Below are 24,882 nucleotides of genomic sequence, written 5' to 3' on the forward strand. Positions count from 1 at the left end.
GGACCTCCTCACTACGGATCAATTGGAATGAAAGAAAATCTAATCTAATTTAATCTATCCCTATTTTTACGACTGTTTTTTCAGCAAATAAACAGATTTTTGCACGTCCTTTGCGCTCGCCGCTATATTGCTAACTAAAGTGCTGGTAGTAACGCCGATGATACTGTATGCGGCAATGCCAGTGTATTGATGTACGTCTGTGGTGAGAACGCCTCTCGATGGTGTGCACGAATGATATAAGTCTGTCGATAAACTGAAGAAGGAGCGAGCAAGTCCCCACTCTGCCAACCCAGCTACGTCACGAGGCGCTTCTCGCGGCGCGCTCTTTAAATCTGTGGCGACGCCGTGTACAGATAGATACATCTCGGCTGCGCATATTTTTATACGAATGCATTAAGACCATAAGGAATACAAAAAACGATAGCTTCTTCCTAAACACAACATTACAGAATAAATAATATTAACATAAGAACGGAAGTGAGGATTCTACTACAAACATAGAATCAAATGTCTGTTCATCTGAATGTATGTTCCTCTATTGCTATTCGTAAAACGAACCCCATATATTGTAATCAGTCTGCAGAATTTAAGGCTTGTTCTTACTTTGTGTTCCTACTAAAAGGTAGAAGTTTTCTTTGAAGTACTGTATTGGAACTTAACAATTCTTTGCAGCATAAAGAGTGCTTAAAAACTAAGCAGTAATTTCTAATTTTATGTGTTGTATTAGTCAGATTTGCACTACTTTTTGTCACTGTTTTCATAAACATGTCTCAAAAGTATGTGTACAATGTTATCCATATTGGGTATTAACTCTGTTGTCAGCTGTCAGAAAGGTTACATGTGTTTTGGTAGCATCAAAGTTTATTTATTTTGTATAAAAATAAATTTGACAAACTGGATTTCATTTTCTTATAAGAATGGAATAAAGTGTATGAAATTTATAGAAATGTTAAATACTGCTTTTGATGAGCCTGTTATGGGTAAACCAAGGGAAGACAAGTGGTACAAACCTTTCAAAGCAGGCTTTTAAGGACAGCGGTTTTACAAGCATGGATGAGATTAAAAATGCGTAGTTAAGAGACCTATGAACTATCCCAAAGAAACAGTTTCTATAGTGTTTCGGGAATTGGAGAGAGCACTGGCATAAGTGTGTAGTATGTAATGAGGAATTTTTTGAAGAGGATAACATTGCTATAGATTAACAAATAAAGTTCTTAACAAAAAATAAAAATTAATATGCAAACGTAGTTCGTATGTCAAGCTTTCTGCTTAGAAGTCCAGAGTCAGTGTACATGTTTCGAAGGAAATTTCACCAGTATTTAGAAAGCTATTGCGCACATGTTTTAAGCACTATGTCTTAGAATCAGGTGAATAGTGACCGAGATAGAGATTTAGTGTTCCATAAGCATCAGGGGGTATACGTGATTTTGAAACTGTCTATAATGATGGGTTTCCTCCAAAAATTATTAGTTTTCCTTCGTGGCGATTCAAGTAAACCATGCGGCTCATTTTTGCGTTCCTTCCTTATGCGTCCTATTGCGCGAGGCTGACGTTTGCATTAATTGCAGCCGTTTGATTGGGACTGGTAATATTAGCCAACAGTTCTTTTTGGGTTGTCTCTTTAATACACGCTGTAATGACATAAGAGACGATCGAACGCTCGTTACTCCACAAATACCTCCTCTTCTTACAAGGGAACCTCCCCATCGCACCCCCCTCAGATTTAGTTTAAGTTGGCACAGTGGGTAGGCCTTGAAAAACTGAACACAGATCAATCGAGAAAACAGGAAGAAGTTGTGTGGAACTATGAACAAAATAAGCAAAATATACAAACTGAGTAGTCCATGCGCAAAATAGGCAACATCAAGGAAAATGTGAGACTAGGAGCGCCGTGGTCCCGTGGTTAGCGGGAGCAGCCGCGGAACGAGAGTTTCTTGGTTCAAGTCTTCCCGCGAGTGAAATGTTTAATTTTTTTATTTTCAGACAATTATTATCTGTCTGTCCGTCCGTCCGTCCGATGCGATGTAACTGCGCTGTAGTATGGGGACGCTACACCTAAACAAACATATGTTTTGACAGAGCACAGGGAAAACTGTGCGACTGTGAAACTGTTGCATTCATTTGTTGCAATTTATGTGACAAACTCTTATGTTTTCATCACTTTTTTTGGAGTGATTATCACATCCACAAGAAAACCTAAATCGGGCAACGTAGAAGAATGTTTTTACCCATTCGCCAAGTGTACAAGTTAGGTGGGTCGACAACATATTCCTGTCATGTGACGCACATGCCGTTACCAGTGTCGTATAGAATATATCAGACGTGTTTTCCTGTGGAGGAATCGGTTGACCTAAGACCTTGCGATCAAATGTTTTCGGTTCCCATTGGAGAGGCACGTCCTTTCGTCTACTAATCGCACGGTTTTGCGGTGCGGTCTCAAAACACAGACACTAAACTAATTACAGTGAACAGAGACGTCAATGAACTAACGGACAGATCATAACTTTGCGAAAATAAAGAGCGTAAACTTTTCACTCGAGGGAAGACTTGAACCAAGGACCTTTCATTCCGCAGCTGCTCACGCTAACCACGGGACCACGGCGCTGCTGAGCACACGCTATCCTTGATGTTGCCTATGTTGCGGATGGACTACTCAGTTTGTATATTTTGCTTATTTTTTTCATAGTTACACACAACTTCTTCCTGTTTTCTCGATTGATCTGTGTTCAGTTTCTCAAGGCCTATCCACTGTGCCAACTTATAACTAAATCTGAGGGGGGTGCGATGGGGAGGTTCCCTTGTTAGTATTCTGCACATTTTCTTGCAATGCTAGACTATTATCCATCACTTTCGGATTTGGAAGTATATCAGTAAGTACACGAAGTTAACTCACTGACACTGGCAACTAAGATCCCACGAACAGAAACGATATATATCACTGCACGCCGATCTACATCGCTAGACAGATAACAGGCAACAGATTTTGGGTGCCCCTGTAGGCCGGTGGCAGCGTTCTTCCAGGAAAGGCCACTTCTCCCACCAAAAGCGCTGCTCGCTCTTGAGTTTACAGACAGACTGTACACGCAATGCAGCGCGATATACTGACCCCAGCGCCCCTGGTGGCGGGAGCGTGCAGCAGCGAGGGCGTGGGCGAGCGCGTCTGCGTGCCGACCGAGTGCAGGTGGACGACGCGCGGGTTGAACCACTCGCTGGGCGGGAACTGCGCCGAGAACGTGGACAGCTCGCCGGCCTGCCGCTGCTTGCGCCCGCTGCGCCGGAACAGCCGCGACAGCAGCGAGCCCTTCTCTGCAACACCACACCACACCGCAATCACACACCGACTACAGGCCAACACAGTATGCTCGTTACTAATAACCTCACTGGGCAAAATATCAATCACGCATTTCAAAGAGCACACTGGTAGCTTTGGAGCGCTGTAGATCGGGTAGGTCTTGTATCAGATGGTCATGTGACTCTCCACTGCCGATGTAAGTCATGACAGCGATGATGATGATGTTTGGTTTGTGGGGCGCCCAACAGCGCAGTCATCATCGCCCGTACAAAGTCCCAAATTTTACGCAGTTCAATTTTTACACAGTCCAATCTAGCCACTGTCACGAATGATGACGATGAGGAGGAGGATGAAATGATGAGGACAACACAAACACCCAATCCCCGGGCAGAGAAAATCCCCAGCCCGTCCGGGAATCGAACCCGGGACCCCGTGATCCAGAGGCAGCAACAATAGCCACTAGCTGCGGACAAGTAGTGAAATGGTGTATCTTAACCAATCAGTGGCATGGAATCAGTATTATAAGACAGGTCAAGAAGCTGTCGTCGTGTTTTGAGGTACTGCGAATACATAGAAAGAAGGCTCCTTTATTGTATGATTATATGATAGCGGAACAAACATTGGTAGCAGTTACTTGTGTAAAATATCTGGCAGTATGCGTGCGGAACGATTTGAAGTGGAATGATCATATAAAATTAATTGTTGGTAAGGCGAGTGCCAGGTTGAGATACATTGTGAGAGTCCTTAGAAAATGTAGTCCATCAACAAAGGAGGTGGCTTACAAAACACTCGTTCGACCTATACTTGAGTATTGCTCATCATTGTGGGATCCGTACCACGTCGGGTTGACAGAGGAGATAGAGAAGATCCATAGAAGAGCTGCGGCGCATTTCGTCACAGGGTTATTTGGTAACCGTGATAGCGTTACGAAGATGTTTAGCAAACTCAAGTGGCAGACTCTGCAAGAGAGGCGCTCTGCATCGCGGTGTTGTTTGCTGTCCAGGTTTCGAGAGGGTGCGTTTCTGGAAGGTATCGAATATATTGCTTCCCCTACTTTTATCTCCAGAGGAGATCACGAATGTAAAATTAGAGAGGTTCGAGAGCGCACGGAGGCATTCCGGCAGTCGTTCTTCCGGCGAACCATACGCGACTGGAACGGGAAAGGGAGGTAATGACAGTGGCACGTAAAGTGCCCTCCGCCACACACCGTTGGGTGGCTTGCGGAGTATAAATGTAGATGTAGATGCACCCGTGACCACACAATTAATAAAGTTTCGTGGTTTGTGCGTATGTCAATGCGAACTGTCCAACGTGTCTACAAGAAATGGTATACCACTAGCAGCCGTGTACAGATGTTGAACAAACACACAGCAAGAAATGCATGCTTCAATATAAATGTGGATGCTACCCAAGCCTGCTGGTTGCCCTGTTGTATTTCACCACGAACAGTACCTATGCAATGTCCTCAATACGTCGCAAGTGTCAGCGTGGTCAGAACAGTGCTCTGTGTAGTAGCGAGTGCGTCATGTCCGAGCTAAGTTGATCCAAAAGTGGGAAAACTGTTGTGCTCGTACAATGTGCGCTTCTGTAACCGAGGGAACCGAAAGGCTTTGTGTTTCAAGAGGCGCCATGTCGAAGATTTGTACCAACCGCATACGGGCAAAGCGGAAAAATATCATATGGTAAGTCATAATGCAGACGAACGTTTGTGTTGAATGACTGTGACAGACAGTCATTGAAGAAGATTATGATGGAAAATGAGAGGACGATAACTGCAAAAGTCAATGTCGCACACGAGAACACTGTCAGCTCCAAAACAACACGAAGGGACCTCCATAAGCAGGGAATTACTCGACAAGCTGGAATTCCAAAACCACTCATCACTTATGCCAATCGCCATAATAGAAAACTGTGGTGTCTAGGCTATGAAATCTTGACTAAGGAGCGATGAAACAAAGTAATTTGGTCGGAAAAGTCATGTTTCACGCCGTTTCCAATTTCTGGCTGAGTTTATTTCCCAATGAGAAATTACAATTAGCAGAAGATTTTTGTCTTGGGAAGCAAAATCAGTGCAGAGTGGCAGCAACAAGAAAAGAATTTCTGAAAAAGAGAAAGTTGTTAACATAGAACATAAATTTATGTGCTACAAAATCTCCTCTGATGGTATCCATCTGGAGTGCAGCCTTGGGCAGATGTGAAATGAGGACGATTAACAGTTCAGAGGAAAAGAGAATAAAAGCTTTTCGAAATGAGATGATAGAGAAGAATGTGGAAGATCCGATGGATAGATTGAATTAGGGATGTGGAGCTACTGAACCGTTTTGGGCAGAGAAGAAATGTACCGCATTTCAGCAGTTCAGACAAGAAGGCAGTGGAAACTTTTGAAATATGGTGCTGCAGAAGAATGCTCAACATTAGACGGGTAGATGGTATAAGTAATGAAGAGGTACTGAATCGAATTGAGGGAAAGAAGAAATTTATAGCTCAGCTTGACTAAAAGAAGGGATCAGTTTATAGAACACATTTTAAGGCATCAAGGAGCATCAAGGAATTGCCGGTTTAGTGATGGAGGGAGGTGTCAGGGCTAAAGTTGTACAGGGAGAGGAAGAGTATAGTAAGCAGGTTCAAATAGATGTAGTTTGCAGTAGTTATTTGAAGGTTAAGAGGCTTGCACGATTCGATTCGAGAGTAGCGTGGAGAAGTGCATCAGACCAGTTTTCAGGACCGAAGAACAAACAGCAGTGTAATAACGATACAGGCCGATTCAGATGGCCCTAATACTGTCGTTTTATGCAACCCATACTACGTCTGTATCAGGAACGGTATCCAAGAAGGTGTCAGTCACGTAATCGATTTTAGTTCCTTCTCGGAGGTTTGGGCGACTGTTGGCAAATGGGATCATACTGTAAAAAATGCTAGTGAGGATTGGTCACGAGTTACTAGGTATTTTTGGACCAAGATATACCTTACTTCTGCCATACTTTTCCAAGAGTCTCCAATCTTTCTTTGTATAATTAGCGATGTAGTCGTACAGGTTTTGGATGTCTGTGTAGGTTAATCTTTCGTCAATGGTTCAGAAAATTTGCCATATAAAATGTATTTCACCGTAGGAGATATCAAAATGGAAAACACGAAAGTAACTTTTCATTGGATTATGTACCGAAAAGGTGTTACTTCCACACTGCACATTTTGATATCTCCTATATGAATAGGGTGTCTGTTCTTTCGGACATGTCCGAGAGAACATATACCATATTCATATATACATATATATATATATATATGGCTCACCGGCCATTTCACCATCATCTTCTATGCAGATGCGCAGACAGTGCCCGAACTCTTCCGGGAATCGGCAAAAAGCCCCGAGTAATGAGTATTATGGGCAGGGGCACTATGAATATAGTGCGGGACAATAAGTTGGGAATGGGGTCTCACGGGAGGCGTGCTACAGATAAGTCCCTGTAGTCGCACTATCTCCTGTGTCCTCGGTGGCTCAGATGGATAGAGCGTCTGCCATGTAAGCAGGAGATCCCGGGTTCGAGTCCCGGTCGGGGCACACATTTTCAACTGTCCCCGTTGACTTATATCAACGCCTGTATGCAGCTAGGGGTATTAATTTCATTGTAATTGATATCTGCTGTTAATTTCATCGTTTCTGATGGTGTAACACAGCTGATAAGGGAGAGTTTTTGAATCATTTACGAAAGTGTAGACTGGCAATGGCAAGGAAAGCATTTCTGAAGAAGAGAAATTTGTTAACATCGAGTATAGATTTAAGTGTCAGGAAGTCGTTTCTGAAAGTATCTGTATGAAGTGCAGCCATGTACGGAAGTGAAACATGGACGATAAATAGTTTGGACAAGAAGAGAATAGAAGCTTTCGAAATGTTGTGCTGCAGAAGAATGCTGAAGATTAGATGGGTAGATCACATAACTAATGAGGAGGTATTGAATAGAATTGGGGAGAAGAGGAGTTTGTGGCACAACTTGACTAGAAGAAGGGATCGGTTGGTAGGACATGTTCTGAGGCATCAAGGAATCACCAATTTAGTGTGGAGGGTAAAAATCGTAGAGGGAGACCAAGAGATGAATACACTAAGCAGATTCAGAAGGATGTAGGTTGCAGTAGGTACTGGGAGATGAAGAACCTTGCACAGGATAGAGTAGCATGGAGAGCTGCATCAAACCAGTCTCAGGACTGAAGACCACAACAACAACAAACGGAAGATTAAGTAATATAAACAGAATAGACCTACAGAGACATCCAAAACCTCTATGAGTACATGACTAATTACAGAAAGAAATATTGGAAACTCTTGGCTAAAATGGCTCTGAGGTCAACAGTCCCCTTGAACTCAGAACTACTTAAACCTAACTAACCTAAGGGCATCACACACATCCATGCCCAAGGCAGGATTCGAACCTGCGACCGTAGTGGTCGCGCGGCTCCAGACTGTAGCGCCTAGAACCGCTCTTGGCTAAGTATGGGAGAAGTAATGTACATCTTGGTCCAAAAAATACCATATAAATCATGGCTAACCCTCAGTTGTAGTTTTTACACTATGATTCCGTTTGCTAATAGTCGCCCAAAGCCCTGAGAGGGAAGTTATATCGACTACATGTTAGTCGCCTGTCTGGATATAGTTCCTGATACAGACGTAGCGCGGGTTGCATAAAACGACATCGGTAGGGGCAGCCGAATCAGCCTGTCCGAGAGTTTGCGGTACTCACTCGGTGGCGAAGCAGTCTCGGGCTGTGAGTCCGCGGCGTTTCGCGCGGGGAGGTGCCTGAGGGATCCGCAGCGCACCAGCGACGAGGCGAGCCGGCGGGACCCCAGCAGCCGCAGCGAGTGTCGGCGCTCCAGCCGGCCCGGCGGACCCGCTGACTGGCTGCGGCGGGGAGCGCTGCGCGCGTACAGCACCTTGTCGTGCGGGTTGCCTGCCACACAGGAGAGCGCCAACACGTCAGCAGGCGTGTTCTACAGCAGCGGCGGAGCGCCCAAACCTGATCACTAAGCAAACTACTCATTTGTGTTCATAACTAGTACATTACTAATTCTATTTTACAAATAGCAAATGTGCAACATACCTAGGGTGACCAGACGTCCGCATTAATCCGGAAAGGTCCTCCTTTTTAGCTCTTTGTCCGGGGTCCGGGCGGATTTTTACAGTGTCCGGCTTTTTCGCAAAGTTGAGCCTAATACAGTTAAATTTACAATTCTTCCCGTTCTATTGTTCTTTTCCTAAATACTTTAACTATTGGCACAGCCTTCGTGATAAAAATGCACGAAGGCGGTGTTAGTAGGTGCCACCAGGATTGTCGATGTTATTGTTGATCTACTTATAAAGCGCAGACAAATATCGATTATTTAAAATTTTCGTTTCGTGTCTTCACTTTGTATTGGCTTGGCTTCCTGCAATGCACGTGTGATTTGTAAGTGTAATTTTTAACCGAGTGAGTTACGTAAAATATTTGGCTATGCCTAAAAGAAAGTGTACATTTTCTGATGTCCTTTCCTGCAAATATCCGGCTTTAAGAAAGGGAGAAATGAATTTGAAGCGGAATGTAAGATATGCGGAGCTGGAACGTACGTCTCAGTGGCCGATAAAGGTAAGAAATAACTCGACAGATTAAATGTCATGGTTTTATTTCATTGTTCGATAGTCATCCAATTAATTTGTATTCGGAAGGTTAAAGTGCAGTTTACATGTCGTCAGCTGCTGCTTGAATTGTGTATGTTGGTAGCTGTGCGTCGAATGAAGGGGGGTGAATGGTCTCACGTTTTTCGCTTTGTAAACAATTTCGTGTGTTGACATAAGAAAACAATTGACGCCACACTGTCACCACAATCAATGTTTTTAATTTTTTTATGTTGCTCGGTTAGTCACTACCTGACCATCAGTAACAATTAACTACTAGTTTTACCGGTAATTCCCGGCAGTCACGTGACTTGTCCAAAACTGACGGATGGTATCCACATCTGCAGTTGACCCGTTTGATGTGTCCTTTTTTTTCTTATTTTGTCCTCCTTTTTAAACAATTGCATCTGGTCACCCTAAACATACCAGTTATACAGGGTGTCTCAAACCTTTTGGGTCAAGTTAAAACGGGTGACAGGTAGGTCCACAATCGATTATACGAGGGTTGTCCAGAAAGTAAGTTCCGATCGATCGCGAAATGGAAACCACTGGGAAAATCCGGTAAAGCTTTGCACAGATGTGTTGGGAAGTGTCTCTAGTATGTCTGTCGATCGAGTCGCGTCGCTCTTTTCAGTTTTGAGTGAACAGTGAGCACGTAAAGACGTGTAGGGAATAGCGTCTCCCGCCAAGTATGAGGGCCTGGTTATAGATTTCGCCTGTGTCATGCAGCCTACATAACACAACTGTCGAGCAGTTTCTTCTTCGTGCCAATTCTCGGCCGCACACTGCAGAGGCAATGAAGACGCTCCTGGAGCGTTTCCGATGAGAAATGTTTGATCACCCATTTTGTATCCTGCCTGGAAGGCGGCGCGTGGGTCTGCTCCTGTAAACGGAATGGGTAGGCCGAATGTAGGAAGTGAGCAGGAGCAGGTGAGGTAAGATTCTCGGTACAGATTTTTACGTGAAAGTGCATTTAATTATTAGTCAATGAGATACGTAACTTTACACTGAAGAGCCCGTAGGTGCGAAACCATATTCCCGTCGTAAGTAGATACATAGTCTCAATAGCAAGCTGAGGTTGAAGCGATGTTTCCAGGCCGTCTGCTCGTGATGAAATGGGCTGAATCTGGAGAGGAGCTCGTAGAGCTCAACAGCTCCGGCTAGAGGGCGCTGTCGTCGGTGTCTCGCATTAGTGCCAACCTAGCAGAGCGCATCTACGTTGTGGTATCGTAGCTATCGATACCACATCCCATAATACCGTCCCGTAATTGGCTCACCCTAAGTCTCATCTCTGCTCACAAGAACCGCTGGCTATGAAGACAAAAATTTTCCACAGACAACTAGCTGCAGACCAGTGCAGATAACTGGCCGAAAGCACAGGCGACTACATTCTATGACGAGGATATTGGAAAGTTGACACAACACTACGACAAAACTTGAAGTTGGAGCGGTGACTATGTAGAGAAGTAGGTGGAAGGTGTACCTAACTGTTGCAAATAAAACGTTTATGGTTTTCACTGTGGTTTACATTTCGCAACCGATCGGAACTTACTTTCTCGACAACCCTCGTATCTGGATAGGAACCGATTGAAATGCATATTTATTGTGTCAAGGATATACACAGTGTACACCCCATAACAACAACGTAGATCATAGTAAGTGTTCAAAGCGACGAGTGCCAATCTCAATGCATGTACTGCAATGGCGCATGCAGTTCTGCAACACTCTCGCCAAGATTCGGCGTGTCTGTTGTACACTGGACGGATATGTTTTCACTTCTGTCAATGGATTATCCATCGCAGTGCTCTAGTACTGAACTTCGTACAGCTTGCACTGTTTACAGTATGTACTGTTCGCAGATGAGACTTCATTCACCTGTGGTGGTGTCTTCAACAGCCAAACAGCCATGTGTGGAGTGGTGACAGTCGTCATGCCACCGACATAAGTGAACACCAGAAACAATTCTCTGTCGAAGTATGGGCGGGCGTTTTTCAAGATCACGTAATAGGACCTTATTTTCTGGGCCCACGTTACCTGATGTTCCTGCGAGATACGCTGTCACAGTTCTTGGAGACTGTTGTCTGCGGGAAGATGTGGTTTTAACAGGACGATGCACCAGGCCATTCCGATCTTAATGTCCACGAGCACTTGAACAACACGCACCCTCAGTGTTGGGCTGGAAGGGGAGGTCCTGTCCCATGACCAGCGTGATCGCCGGATCTCACACATCTGGACTCGACGCTGGTGTACGAAATTCAGTAGAAACATATGAAGGCCTAGTTGCTAGGGTGCTCTGTTCGGCTACCTGGAGACCATTTGAAGCTATTCATGAGTTTCATGTTCCCATTGTTTGAAGAAAATTCTGGAGAATTCGAACCAATGACTTGTTCACCCACCGAACATTCATGGGACGTAATCCAGAGGTCAATTCGTGCATAAAATCCTGCACCGATAACACTTTCGCAATTATGGACGGTTATAGCTGCAGCATGGCTCAATATTTTTGCAGCGAACTTCCAACGAATGGAAACTTCCTGGAAGATTAAAAATGTGTGCCGGACCGAGACTCGAACTTGGGACCTTTGCCTTTCGCGGGTAAGCGCTCTACCACGACTTGTTGAGCCCATGCCACGCCGAGTTGCTGCATAACGCCGGGAAAAAGGAGATCCGACACGATGTTAGAAGATATACCATGACTTCGGTCGCCTCAGTGTATAGGTTGCACATTTATATGGGGTTTGAGAAGACGACTGCACAAAAACTACGAGACATACAGAAGTATGACCCATATCACTGAATAGTGCATCTCTCCAAATTTTGAATCGTAATATGTGTCGTTGCGCAGTTTCACTGGGGAACAACCGTATCATTTTATGTACACAAAGTATCCGCTCCGTACCGTCCTATATATTTAGTTCGTTCCTGCAGACAGGCAGCAGAATGAACAGATTTCCAAAGCAGTCAGCTGTCGTTGGGCTTACCCAGGCAATTCGTGTCTGTGATTTAAGATTTGCACGTGTGTCGACGTTTGCATCGTTACAGACCGTGCCCATATTGAGCACCTGTAATGTGAGTTAAAAAGTTGGAGAAATGCTCTATCAATGACATGAGTATGTTATCTTTATATCTTGTAGTTTTTCGCGGAGTTGTCGTCTGCCGCCCTGAGGGAAATTATGAATGGGCCTGTAGTTTTGGTTGCCTCCGTGCCGTCGTGTCCGATACTGTCACTCTTCAAGTTAAGGAATGTGGTCAGGTGTAATGAAATCAAGGATAAGCGAGTAGCCGGCCGGAGTGGCCGAGCGGTTCTAGGCGCTACAGTCTGGAACCGCGCGGCCGCTACGGTCGCAGGTTCGAATCCTGCCTCGGGCATGGATGTGTGTGATGTCCTTAGTTAGGTTTAAGTAGTTCTAAGTTCTAGGGGACTGATGACCACAGCAGTTAAGTCCCATAGTGCTCAGAGCCACATGAACCATTTTTTGATAAGCGAGTACCCTGTGCGTTGGATCATTAGCCATGAAGCCCTGGTAGAGTTAAGTTTTCCCTGGTTTTCTGACTCACTGAACGCCAATTCTGGAATAGTTCTCTTGAAAAAGCTACAGTCGGTTTCCTGTCCCCATCCTTCTTACCCAAACCTATAGTAAGTACCTAATGACCTTGTCGTCGACTGGACGTTGAACAGTAATACTTTTAAAACGTTTGCATCTGCATAATGACAAGTGCAGCCATCAGCACAGATATACTCTATCCACTCTACATTAAAAGGCGATAAACGGCATACCAGCAAAGCCCTACAAGACGGCAGAGGGGGCCCGTGTTTGAGCAGACGCTGCAGTAACTGACTTGTAGTATCTGTTCAGACAGCCACGGAAGATGTGGTTGGCATCTTCCTCTTCACCGCAATCGCATACTGAATGGGCACCTATCCGATGCGATGCAGGTGGTTCCGCTACCAGCCATGATGTGTGTTTCAGTGTTCTTGAATCTTCTGGATCATCGATATTTCGAGAGCCAGAAGTCAGGTATCAGTACCAGGTTAATTTTAACATGATTTCTGCCTTCGTATTTTGAAGACCCTTGCCATTCTACGTTCCACATCTCTCTGATTACTAGACAGAGGACCTTCTGTAAGGTCTCTCCCCCCGTCGTAAGCGACCACCAGGTCCGCTGTTCATTTTTCGAGCAATGTCGCACTCATGTTTTCCTCAACACATCGTGGCATTGTGATTCCTAGTTGTGAATTTCTATATCAACTTGATGATGTCATAAGCAATTCGATGACTGTTTCGTCCACTGTATCCAATCTCAGTAATTCAAGTGCTGACCTGGGAACGGAGGGGATAACGATCTGATCACGCAGATGCATCGCGGCATATAGAAGCCCCCGTTGTTCAGCGGTAAGTTCTGCTGTCATACTCGTTACTTCCTTAGACACCATGAATTTCTTATCCTAGTAAGCACAACATCCATCTTTGATCGCCGAAGCGTTGGTGTAGATGAGCCTTGTGCTTCTGTAGTTGATTGATTGCAGAGATTATCATTCAAAACGCACATCGTTTTAGTATCCATAGCCAAAGTCCAGGTCGAATACAACTTGTGATTCCGTACAGGGAAATGCCAGTCTGATCACTGAAAGATCGCACGTCACCAGTGATATGTGCAGTTCACTGTGGAGTCTATATAAGAGAGCCTGCTGTTATGTACGTGCGTCAGAATTTGCGGAGTGTGGAAAGAACCGTCGACAAACGTAAGACTCAATTACGTGTTCGAAGGAACTTTCATCCCGTAAGCTGGTGACGTAACGTGGGAAGCAAGGTCACACGTATTGGCTGGGAACATCCTTTCTCACACAAGACCGTTGGGCGCAGGGCTACAGCATACCAACACAGCTGTCAAACCTGTCCTGACGTGGCCCACCGTCTGTGCTGATGACATCAGACACAAAATATTTAAATTACTGCTGAGTTACATTCACTCAGTGAGCCGTGTGCAAGTTGGTAATCGATGTGTTAAATTATGTACGACGTTAACTCCGTCTGCTTCTTTCCTTCGCTTGTAGTCTCGTTAATTCTTCGAAGAGCATTTCCTATTGGACTTTATAAAGAAGACAGAACTTCAAGAAAGGGATGAAGGAAGATTGTGGTTTTATGTCCCATGGAGAACGAAGTCATTAGCGCAAGCAACATTTGGGAAAGGAAATCGGCCGTATATTTTTCAAGGGGACCACTCAGCGGCTTCCCTTGACGAGGTTGGTGGGGGGGGGGGGGGGGGGCGGTGGGCGCAATTACAGCATTGGTCACAGGAGTCGCACCGTGTCGTCTTTTCAGACGAGTCCCGGTTATGTGTACTGTATCAGCACGGACGAATCCGTATGTGAAAGCTCTGAGGCAAACGAACGTTGCCAGATTATGTTCGTCTTCATTATACTGGGCGCAGGAGAAGGCGTGGTGGTGTGAGATGCCGTTCGGTACACAATACAATCATCTTTGGTTCACACTGCCGGTGATTTGGATAGCAGGCGTCACATTTCTGACGTGTTAAGGCCGCTGGCTGTGGATCTGCGCGGTCTCTGTGACGTTATCTTGCTAGGGGGGTGCAACAAATAATGCAACACCGTTTTTTTCTGAAAGCACGTTGGTTTTATTCAGGAATCCAATACATCAAATGACTCCCCACTCTTTTGGCTACAAGATCCTCTTTTTCGTTATAATCTCTGTTCAATGCGACGGCTTTACCTCGCCTTACTGGGAGGCTCTGCATATCCGCATGGAAGCACTATACTGGTCGACGTCGGAGCCAGTTACATCCCCATCCACGTACTGCTTCCTGAGGAGTGCATCCTTCATTGGGCCAAACAGACGGAAGTCGGAAGGTGCGAGATCCGGGCTTCATGGAGGATGAAGGAGAACGGTCCAATGAAGCTCAGTACACTTCAGAGTTGACCGTTGCACCATGAGGGAGGACATTAAGCAGAATAACCCTTTCAGAGCCCCATAAGACCGTCGCCATCACCTTACCGGCTGAAGGTGCAGCTTTGAACATTTTTTTCGGAGAGGTGGTGTGTCTCCACTCGATAGACTGCCGTTTTGTTTCCATCCGAAGTGATGAACACATGTTTCATCACCTGTGCCGACGTTCAACCAGAGCGTTATAGATATTCGTAGGCGCCTGTAGGATGTGCGTGGAGACCTGTCAGTGAACAAAAGCACGGTGAATCGTTGGGTGAGGCGTCTGTAATCATCAGCCTCGTAAAGCGCAAGCAGTTCGGCGCAGATGACCCGTCGTTGCTCTTTATTGTCTTCCGTCAGGCGCCGGGGGACCCAGTGGGCGTATTCCTTTGCGTACCCCAACTACTGAAAGGGTGTGTTAGCACTACCATCAGAGACTTACAGTTGAGCAGCGAGGTGTTTGAGAGATCCGTCGATCACCTCGAATGAGAGTGTCCGCACGTTTCAACATTGCAGTAGTCACAGCTATTTGTGGCCAAAAAATGGTTCAAATGGCTCTGAGCACTATGGGTGGTCATCAGTCCCCTAGAACTTAGAACTACTTAAACCTAACTAACCTAAGGACAACACACACATCCATGCCCGAGGCAGGATTCGAACCTGCGACCGTAGCGGTCGCGCGGCTCCAGACTGTAGCGCCTAGAACCGCTCGGCCACTACGGCCGGCGTTTGTGGCCAACCGGCACGCGTAAATCGGTTAGGTTTGCGCAGACTTGTTCCGATGATGTCAGACACCTCGCCCAACGATTCAGCATGATTTTGTTCAGTGCCAGGTCTCCGTAGACACCCTGAAAGCGCCTATGAATATCTATGATGCTCTGGTTTTCCTCCAAAAGAAACTCAGTGACAGATCTCTGCTTGGAATGCACCTCCGTTACAGACGCCACCTTTCGGAACTCAATGAAGCTTCGGGGACTAAAGTGGGAAGTTTTAGCGGTGTCTCACAACAAATTCCGCATTTTTTCAACAGTAACTGTCAAATAAAAAAGCTTGTTGCATTATTTATTGAACGCCCCTCGTACAAAAAATATCGCAAGACTGCATGTTGGATGTACTGTCCTGACCTGCCTCGAAATAGAGGGTGTCCGACGGTTTCTCCATGTCCCTCACCTACTGAAAATATCTGACCTTGGATTGCCGACAGACTGGCACGCCACGATTTGTCAGCCACTACTATTGATGAGCTCTAGTAAAGCTTTGGAGCAGCACGCACCCCCATCTGTCATCCAAACTCAGTTCGACTCAATGGTTGGTTGGTTGGTTGGGGGAAGACCAGACAGCGTGGTCATCGGTCTCATCGGATTATGGAAGGATGGGGAAGGAAATCGGCCGTGCCCTTTCAGAGGAACCATCCCGGCATTTGCCTGAAGTGATTTAGGGAAATCACGGAAAACCTAAATCAGGACGGCCGGACGCGGGATTGAACCGTCGTCCTTCCGTCGACTCAATGCCCGACCGGCTTATACACTTTGTGGCTGGCGGAGGCGACAGTTCTGTGTGCTGAATTTCGCACTCCGTACAGCCCCGAATCACTTACAAACTGTACTGTACGGGAGTTAGACAAAACAACAGGAACACCGCGAAATATGCATTCTTCAACATAAATGCGGACGCGAGCTAAGTCTACAGGTGGTCCAGTTGTATCTGATCATGAACGGTACCTGAGCAATGTCCTTATTACGTTGCAAGTGTCGGTCGGGGTCAGAACAGTGTTCTGCGTAGTTGCAAGTGTGTTATTTACGGATAAGTGAAGTCGAACATGGGAAAATTGTCAGTGCTCATATGGTGGGTGCTTCCGCACCAAAGTAGCCGAAGCGTTTGGTGTTTCAAGAGGAGTCCCATCGAAGACATATACCGCATTCGGAAAAAAAAACATAATCCGTTATGTCGCTGAGCGGACAAGTCTGCGTTTTGAGTGATCGCGACGAACTGTCATTGAAGAGGATTGTGATGAAAAATAAAGAGGGCGACAGTTTCAAAAGTCGCTGCGGGACTGAATGTCACATCCGCGAACCTTTTCAGCACCAAAAAACAAAGGGAGCTCCATAAGCCGGGAATTGCAGAGCGAGATGCAGTTCGAAAACCACGTATCAGTGATGCAAATGCCCCTAACAAGAAAATGTGGTACCGAAGCTATAAAACATGGACTGCTGAGCAATGGAAGAATATCTTTGGTAGAATGTCTTTGGTCGGATGAGTCTTGTTTCACACTGTTTCCAACTTCTCGCCAAATTTGCGTCCCAACAGTGAAACATGGCGGTGTTCGATGATTATTTGGACAACCATATCATGATATTCCACTGGCCCCGTGGTCAAAGGTCGCATTACTGTCAAGAATTATGTGACCATTTTGGCCAATCAGCTCCATCCCATGGTACAATATTTGTTCCCCAATGGTGATGCCGTGATCAAGACAGCTGGTATGGGCGCGGACTTGTTTTTGTGACCACAATGGTGAACTATCGCAGCTCCCCTGGCCATCGGAATCACCAGATGTCAAAATTATTGAGCCTCTGTGGTCTACTTTGGAGAGAATGATGCGTGATCGGTACCGACCTCCATCATCGTTACCTAAGGCTGCCATTTTGTACCGAGAATGGTATAACATTCCGTTGAAAAAAAGGCATGATGAAGTGTCGTATTTTGGTGTTTCCATATTTTTGCCCAACCCCTGTGCATATGCAATAAATAACATACTACCGTTTGCTACCTTTCCTGGTGTTTCAGTTCAATGGCCAACAGTTTATTAGTAGATAAACAGATTGATTAATAAAAACTGCAGTTGAGCCACACAGGGAACAGGGACTACACAATGGAAAACTGCACTAGTGCCTTTAGGGCGTGGGCGAGGTGTTTATAAGCACGCACACACAGGAAACTGAAGCCAAAACAGACTCGGCGCTGATTAGAAATACACGCCTGGTCTGAGTAATGACGCCTAAAGCGAGAGTTCGGCTTTATGCCGGCAGCGACTGACTCACTACTCGTTCCCGCTGCCCGCCCAGTCACGCCGTGCAACCGACGTGAAATATTTGCAGACATTCACCGGCGATCAATTTGCATAAATGATAGCCCTTAGCGGTTGAAAGCCCTGCGCGGGGAAACTCTCAGTCAACAACCCGGAGCTTTGAGAAACTAACACCTGCTTTTGGGCATTAGTCATCAGACACATTGTTTCTATACGTAATAAATGACGTCACAATGAAGCGTCTAATTATATGACAAAAACCGGGAAGCCTTTATTCAAAACCGAGTGAAAATGAAGGATAGATTACGCCTGTGGATGAAATGTTCACATACAATGTAATCAAATTCATTACATCATCATCTGATTGTACCATGATATAAACCGAATTGAAGAAGAGTTCCAAACGTGTGGTTCTGCGATCGCTTGCTGGAGCTACTTTACAAAGGACGCGAAAGCTAAACCCATTATTAGATAGCTAATGTACGAAAATATATCTTCGAGAAACGAAACAGTATAAGATTTTCCGGAATTAATAGAACCATTCAGAAAAAACAACTTGACAAAGTCAGATATACGGTATGGTGGAGAGATCACGTAGTGAAATTATAGTTGTGTACTACTAAAACTACGGTTCGGTATTTTTGGCACAGTATATAAATGACGTAGTAAGTGGTAGGATTCCTGGTAGTTTTGGTAAGGAAAGAAATATAACTGAATGTGTGTGAGAGGAACTGGGGGCATATAATAACACTATTGGCCATTAAAATTGCTACACCACGAAGATGACTTGCTACAGACGCGAAATTTAGCCGACAGGAAGAAAATGCTGTGATATGCAAATGATTAGCTTTTCAGAGCATTAACACAAGTCTGGCGCCGGTGGCGACACCTACGACGTGCTGACATGAGGAAAGTTTCCAACCGATTTCTCATACACAAACAGCAGTTGACCGGCGTTGCCTGGTGAAACGTTGTTGTGATGCCTCGTGTAAGGAGGAGAAATGCGTACCATCACGACTTTGATAAAGGTCGGATTGTAGCCTATCGCGATTGCGGTTTATCGTATCGCAACACTGTTGCTCGCGTTGGTCGAGATCCAATGACTGTTAGCAGAATCGGTGGGTTCCGGAGGGTAATACGGAACGCCGTGCTGGATCCGACCGGCCTCGTGTCACTAGCAGTCGACAGGCATCTTATCCGCATGGCTGTAACGGATCGTGCAGCCACGTCTCGATCCCTGAGTCGACAGATGGGGACGTTTGCAAGACAACAACCATCTGCACGAACAGTTCGACAACGTTTGCAGCAGCACGGACTATCAGCTCGGAGACCATGGCTACGGTTACCCTTGACGCTGCATCACAGAGAGGAGCGCCTGCGATGGTGTACTCAACGACGAACCTGGGTGTACGAATGGCAAAACGTCATTTTTTCGGATGAATCCAGATTCTGTTTACAGCATCACGATGGTCGCATCCGTGTTTGGCGACATCGCGGTGAACGCACATTGGAACGCACATTGGAAGTGTATTGGAAGCGTATATTCGTCATCGCCATACTGGCGTATCACCCGGCGTGATGGTATGGGGTGCCATTGGTTACACGTCTCGGTCACCTCTTGTTCGCATTGATGGCAATTTGAACAGTGGACGTTACATTTCATTTTGTTACGCCTCCTGGCTCTACCCTTCATTCGATCCCTGAGAAACCCTACATTTGAGCAGGATAATGCACGACCGCATGTTGCACGTCCTGTACCGGCCTTTCTGGATACAGAAAATGTTCGACTGCTGCCCTGGCCAGCACATTCTCCAGATCTCTCTCCAATTGGAAACGTCTGGTCAATGGTGGCCGAGCAATACGCCAGTCACTACTCTTAATGAACTGTGATATCGTGTTGAAGCTGCATGGGCAGCTGTACCTGTAGAGGCCATCCAAGCTCTGTTTGACTCAATGCCCAGGCGTATAAAGGCCGTTATTACGGCCAGAGGTGGTTGTTCTGGGTACTGATTTCTCAGGATCTATGCACCCAAATTGAGTGCAAATGTAATCACATGTCATTTCTAGTATAATATATTTGCCCAATGAATACCCGTTTATCATCTGCATTTCTTCTTGGTGTAGCAATTTTAATGGCCACTAGTGTAGAACCGCACATCGTTCAGCGTTGAGGCCAATTCGCACTGGCCGTCATGTCACGTCCCGTCCCTTCAAAACATTCTGCAATGCATTTCAAATGGCAGCATCCATACAGGCCGTCCCGTCACGTCACGGTGCGACATCGTCAAGGTTTCTCGGGAAGAAAGTTTTGCCGTCTTACGTCATCCGTCCGTTGTTGATCACGTGACCCCAAGCTCATTTCCTCTTCATACACGGCCATGTACAGGTCTCCGTATTTCGTTTCGAAGTGGTTTTCGTGCTTAATATCAGTTGTTTTTGTTATGAATTGTTTCATTTCGTTATTTGTTTTCTTAAAATTTATTATAAATGACGAAAGATTAATTGATGCAGTGAGGTAGCAGTCTGAATTGTCCCACATGAACGTTCTAAATTATTTGCCGTCTACTACACTTTTTTATACACGCCGGTACGCTATTTCATATCTTACAGTTAAATGCCTTGCAATATGGCTACGAACTTGAAGTGAAATAAGTACAGTGGGTAGAATCAGATTTATTAGTAGTATGTTGTCATGCATTTGTACCGTTCAATAAAGATATAGACTGAAACATTTAGACACTGCAAATTATTTGTTTAAATACATGTTTGTGCCAGGCTTATTTATTGTTAAGTGGCTCTCTGGATTGTGTGTGAAACAGTTTACCAATCATCAATGGTCAATATTTGTGGTTTCACTAGCTACCCCAGTACAAATAAGGCACTTGGACTATTAAAAGCCAATTACGAGACGTAAAGAAAATCTGTAACTCTTGAAGGTAAAGGTATTGAGGGAGATATGACTATTGCACAAAAATTTGCACTGGACCAGCAACTAAACTCAACCTTAAACAAACCAGTTTTTTGTGGGATGTGATGGCAGCCCGTAACACAGCATTCATTTTAGTAATTCTGGGTGCAATTTGACGGAACAAATGAAAACAACCTGATGCTCGGATTTCCTAAAAGATAAAATGAAGATTTCCCCTCCTCGAGCTCTTTGTATAGTGTGTGAAATTCACCTTCTGCATCACTTAATGTCATTTTACGAGCCGGCCGCTGTGGCCGATCGGTTGTAGGCGCTTCAGTCCGGAACCACGCTGCTGCTACGGTCGCAAGTTCTAATCCTGCCTCGGGCATGAATTTGTGTGATGTCCTTAGGTTAGTTAGGTTTAAGTAGTTCTAAGTCAATGGTACTGATGACAGATGTTAAATCACATAGTGCTTAGAGCCATTTGAACCATTTTGTGGACCGATACTCCTTTTTGTGTGTTTTGCATTTCTGTCTTCTTTCTCTAATATACACGCTATCCCTGCAAGCTGTAAACCATCTGAGTCCAATAAATGTCAGTTTCGTACAAATGTGGGCACCAGCATCGACGTACGTAAACTACCATGTTGTGTATGTCAGCTTTGCATGTAAAAACAGTTGAAATCCATCTTGCGAAGATCGCAATTCCCGTGAAAAGAACAGCTGAGGACAGCCATGCCAGTTGAGTTCACGTGATTTTAATTGAGTTGACGTGTCGTGACCTGACGGACAAAGTGAACACACCTTGACGTGACGGTGACCTGACGTGACGTGACGTGACGGTACCGTGATGTGAAGTGACGGTGGCTTGACGGTCAGTGTGTACTGGCCTTTAGTCCAATATGTACTGCATACCCTTATAAAACATAAATTGCTTTTTTTAACTAATAAAAATTACCTTTTTGCCTAACTTCTACTATTTTATGAAACCAAAGCAATTTCTTTCGGTGGAAGTACAGTTTACGCGTACAAATATAAAAAAATATGTAATCGTTGTTATTATTTTGTACTCAATGGAACGCTCTTCACCATGTTCAAAAGCAAGAGTTTCCTGTTATTATTGATAAGTACGAACGTTTATTTATGACTAATAAAAACCTATATTATGTGAGCTCTACGACATGCTGAAACGATGTTTTTTATGTTTTTGTTCTGCTTTGTTTTTAAATTTTACCTTTTTTTGGAGAAAAGCGCTACATGATATATCTGTATTGCTTTTCTTTATTTTTGCCACAACATCCCTCTGTTTCACCTTGCAAATCAACAAACTTCATACAAAACAAGACTTAACAATGAGGATTTCAATTTTTTTAATAAATACCGTTAATTTTTAAGGAAAAGGCGGGAAGATAAGTATATAGAGCAAAAACGTTCCGCAGGTTACGCTGCCCGTTATATATCTTCACTCAGTTTGTAGACGTTTCACCGTTTCTGGTTTGTAGAGGAATCTACTAAGGCACTGACTGTCTATGGCAAAGCCGCAGAAATGAGGTAACGCCCGAGAGGTATGCAACACACCTAACGTACAGGTAACGTGTTTACGATTTTAACTAGCCAAGGCTACTAGGAAAACTACCGTAGCCTGATGCCAGACTACGGTAGCCTACGCTAGTTTTACCACTCTACTAATCCCGAGGCACAACACTCTCCACTGCTGTCCGCCATGGACTTACATTTATTCCCAGAACAGAGCCAAGAGCTTGCGCGCCAACCAGAAGGGAAAACCGGCGAGTGAGTCTGTGGCCGTATCCGGACCGTGCCGCGCCTTCCGTCAGCTGAGTTGAGCTGAGCTGAGCAGAGCGGGTAAGAAGCTCCGGCTGGCTGGCTGCCTTGAGTGCTGGCCTAGACCCAGATGCGGCGTGCGAACCTCTCTCTGCTCGTTAGCGAGGTTTCCGCTGCTGGCGTTCTCGTTTTCGCGCCGATCACAGGCGCCGCGCCGCCCCGCCCAGTAGCTACCGGGCTTTTTGCAAGACAGCTGCTCCACAGGCACTCCGCGTCGCAGCCAATTACCTTCCGAGCAGAAGAGGCCCCTCGCTTGACTACGACGGCGCGGCGTGGCGCTTTCAAGTTCCTACACCTCTTGCGAGCACACTCTGTGTGTGGGACTTGCCGCAGTATGAGTGTATATGGAAAATTCTCATATTAACCCTTTCTTGAGCCGTGGGAAACATGCTTCCCACTACAATGAACTCGCGCCTTGTCCCGTCGGATTCACAGTTCCCACCTCTGTATGGTGCTACTACCTAGTGAACAGTATAGGGTACTACTTCCAATCGGAAGGTTCCGCCGTTTTTGCTGTACCTTCGCCAGAGGCATTGTATAGCTGAGTGTTGCTCTGTAGAGGAGCCTTCGGTGCTGTTTGCGTGACATTTTGTGATTTTTCCTCAATGCTATAGTATCAGGTAAATACTTTTGATTTACCCAAATTTATGAAGGAAAACTTAAAATTGGAACGAGGAGAATTCCAGTTTGAAACAAAAGAAGCCATTTCTGCAGTAAAATGGATGGATAACGGTCCAATCACTTTCCTGTCCTCAATTGGTTGGTTCAAATGGCTCTGAGCACTATGGGACTTAACTTCTGAGGTCACCAGTCCACTAGAACTTAGAACTACTTAAACCTAACTAACCTGAGGACATAACACACACCCATGCCCGAGGCAGGATTCGAACCTGCGACCGTAGCGGTCCCGCGGTTCCAGACTGTAGCGCCTAGAACCACTCGGCCAACCCGGCCGGCTGTCCTCAATTCATTACCCATGAGAAACAGCCACAGTAAAAAGGAAAAACAAGGATGGTACTAATACAGAGATTTCTTGTCCTGAAGTTGTGGCAGAATACAGCAAAATAGTGGGTGGTGTCGATAAGTTTGATCAATTACGAGAAAGGTATGCTATTGGCAGACTTTCTGTAAAATGGTCGCACAGAATATTTTATTTCCTGGTGGACGTTGCTGCAGTGAAAGTTTTATCCTGTGGAAAATGAGTAAAAGAGAAAGTGGACAGCATGATCAGCTCACATACAGGATCCACCTAGCCAGACAATTGATCGCTGGCTTCTCATCCCAAAAAAGGCGTGGACAAAAACCTGTCTTTCTGGCAAAGAGGGGTAAAGTACCTGAAGATTTTCGTCATCTGGCTGTAGGGGAGCATCAACTCATTTTAGGAGAAACCTACTGGACGTGCCGTCATTGTAGTACCAAAGCTGCGGGAAAGAGCACTCGCTGTGTTTGTATATATTGTCAAATACCACTTTGCATAGACCCACGTTTCAGAAAATTTCGTGGCAAGTAATTGTAAACAACAAGAGAAGTAAATTTATCAAATAAATATGACATATATTGAAAAAGTTGTTTTTGTCATTTAACTCCAAGGAAGGGCAGTGGGAAGAATACTTCCCACCTTGTTGTGTGACCTCGTTTTCAGAGTTGGAGCAAATTTGATATTCTGTATGATAAATATACCTATCTGTTAACTAATATCTGCTCTCTATTCATTAAAAAAAACTGCTCAATAATTTTGCCCACGAGCCGTGCGGTTAAAGGCGCTGCAGTCTGGAACCGCAAGACCGCTACGGTCGCAGGTTCGAATCCTGCCTCGGGCATGGATGTTTGTGATGTCCTTAGGTTAGTTAGGTTTAACTAGTTCTAAGTTCTATGGGACTAATGACCTCAGCAGTTGAGTCCCATAGTGCTCAGAGCCATTTGCACCATTTGCATTTTGCCCACGAAAGGGTTAAGGCCCGGTCAAACAGTGAGCGGACTGCCTACGGGTCGAGGCAGCTAACGTTGATGTGGACGCGGACGATACATCCGAGTTCACGGGAGACAGCGCTGTCAACACACGGGTCGGGCTGGTTAACGCGATCTGCGCTCGAAGCGCTCTCCAGCGGCCGTTGTAGATTTCATTTTGCTCGTAACCACACAGTTTCTTTACGAAAATGGGCGCGCGTAGAATAACTGCCTTAGCTCTGACAGCGACTGTCGATCAAGAGCGGAAAAGATAACGAA

At 45.3% G+C, this 24,882-nt stretch overlaps 1 protein-coding gene and 1 non-coding gene across 2 annotated transcripts in view; one reads left to right on the forward strand and one right to left on the reverse strand.

The window, feature by feature from the left end:
* Nucleotides 1-24,882, reverse strand: part of LOC124545065 (probable serine/threonine-protein kinase nek3) — a 349,235-nt gene that overhangs the window by 22,640 nt on the left and 301,713 nt on the right. The window contains exons 5-6 of the mRNA XM_047123863.1: nucleotides 8,026-8,232; nucleotides 3,107-3,306 (exon numbers count right to left, since the gene is read on the reverse strand). Of these exons, the coding sequence (XP_046979819.1) occupies nucleotides 3,107-3,306; nucleotides 8,026-8,232 (407 nt within the window). The remainder of the gene's footprint in view (nucleotides 1-3,106; nucleotides 3,307-8,025; nucleotides 8,233-24,882) is intronic.
* Trnat-ugu lies at nucleotides 6,778-6,851 on the forward strand. The gene has a single exon. It is a non-coding gene; the product is annotated as a tRNA-Thr (tRNA).

Source organism: Schistocerca americana, chromosome 8, assembly GCF_021461395.2.
Source record: "Schistocerca americana isolate TAMUIC-IGC-003095 chromosome 8, iqSchAmer2.1, whole genome shotgun sequence".
In the NCBI taxonomy this organism is placed as follows: domain Eukaryota; kingdom Metazoa; phylum Arthropoda; class Insecta; order Orthoptera; family Acrididae; genus Schistocerca; species Schistocerca americana.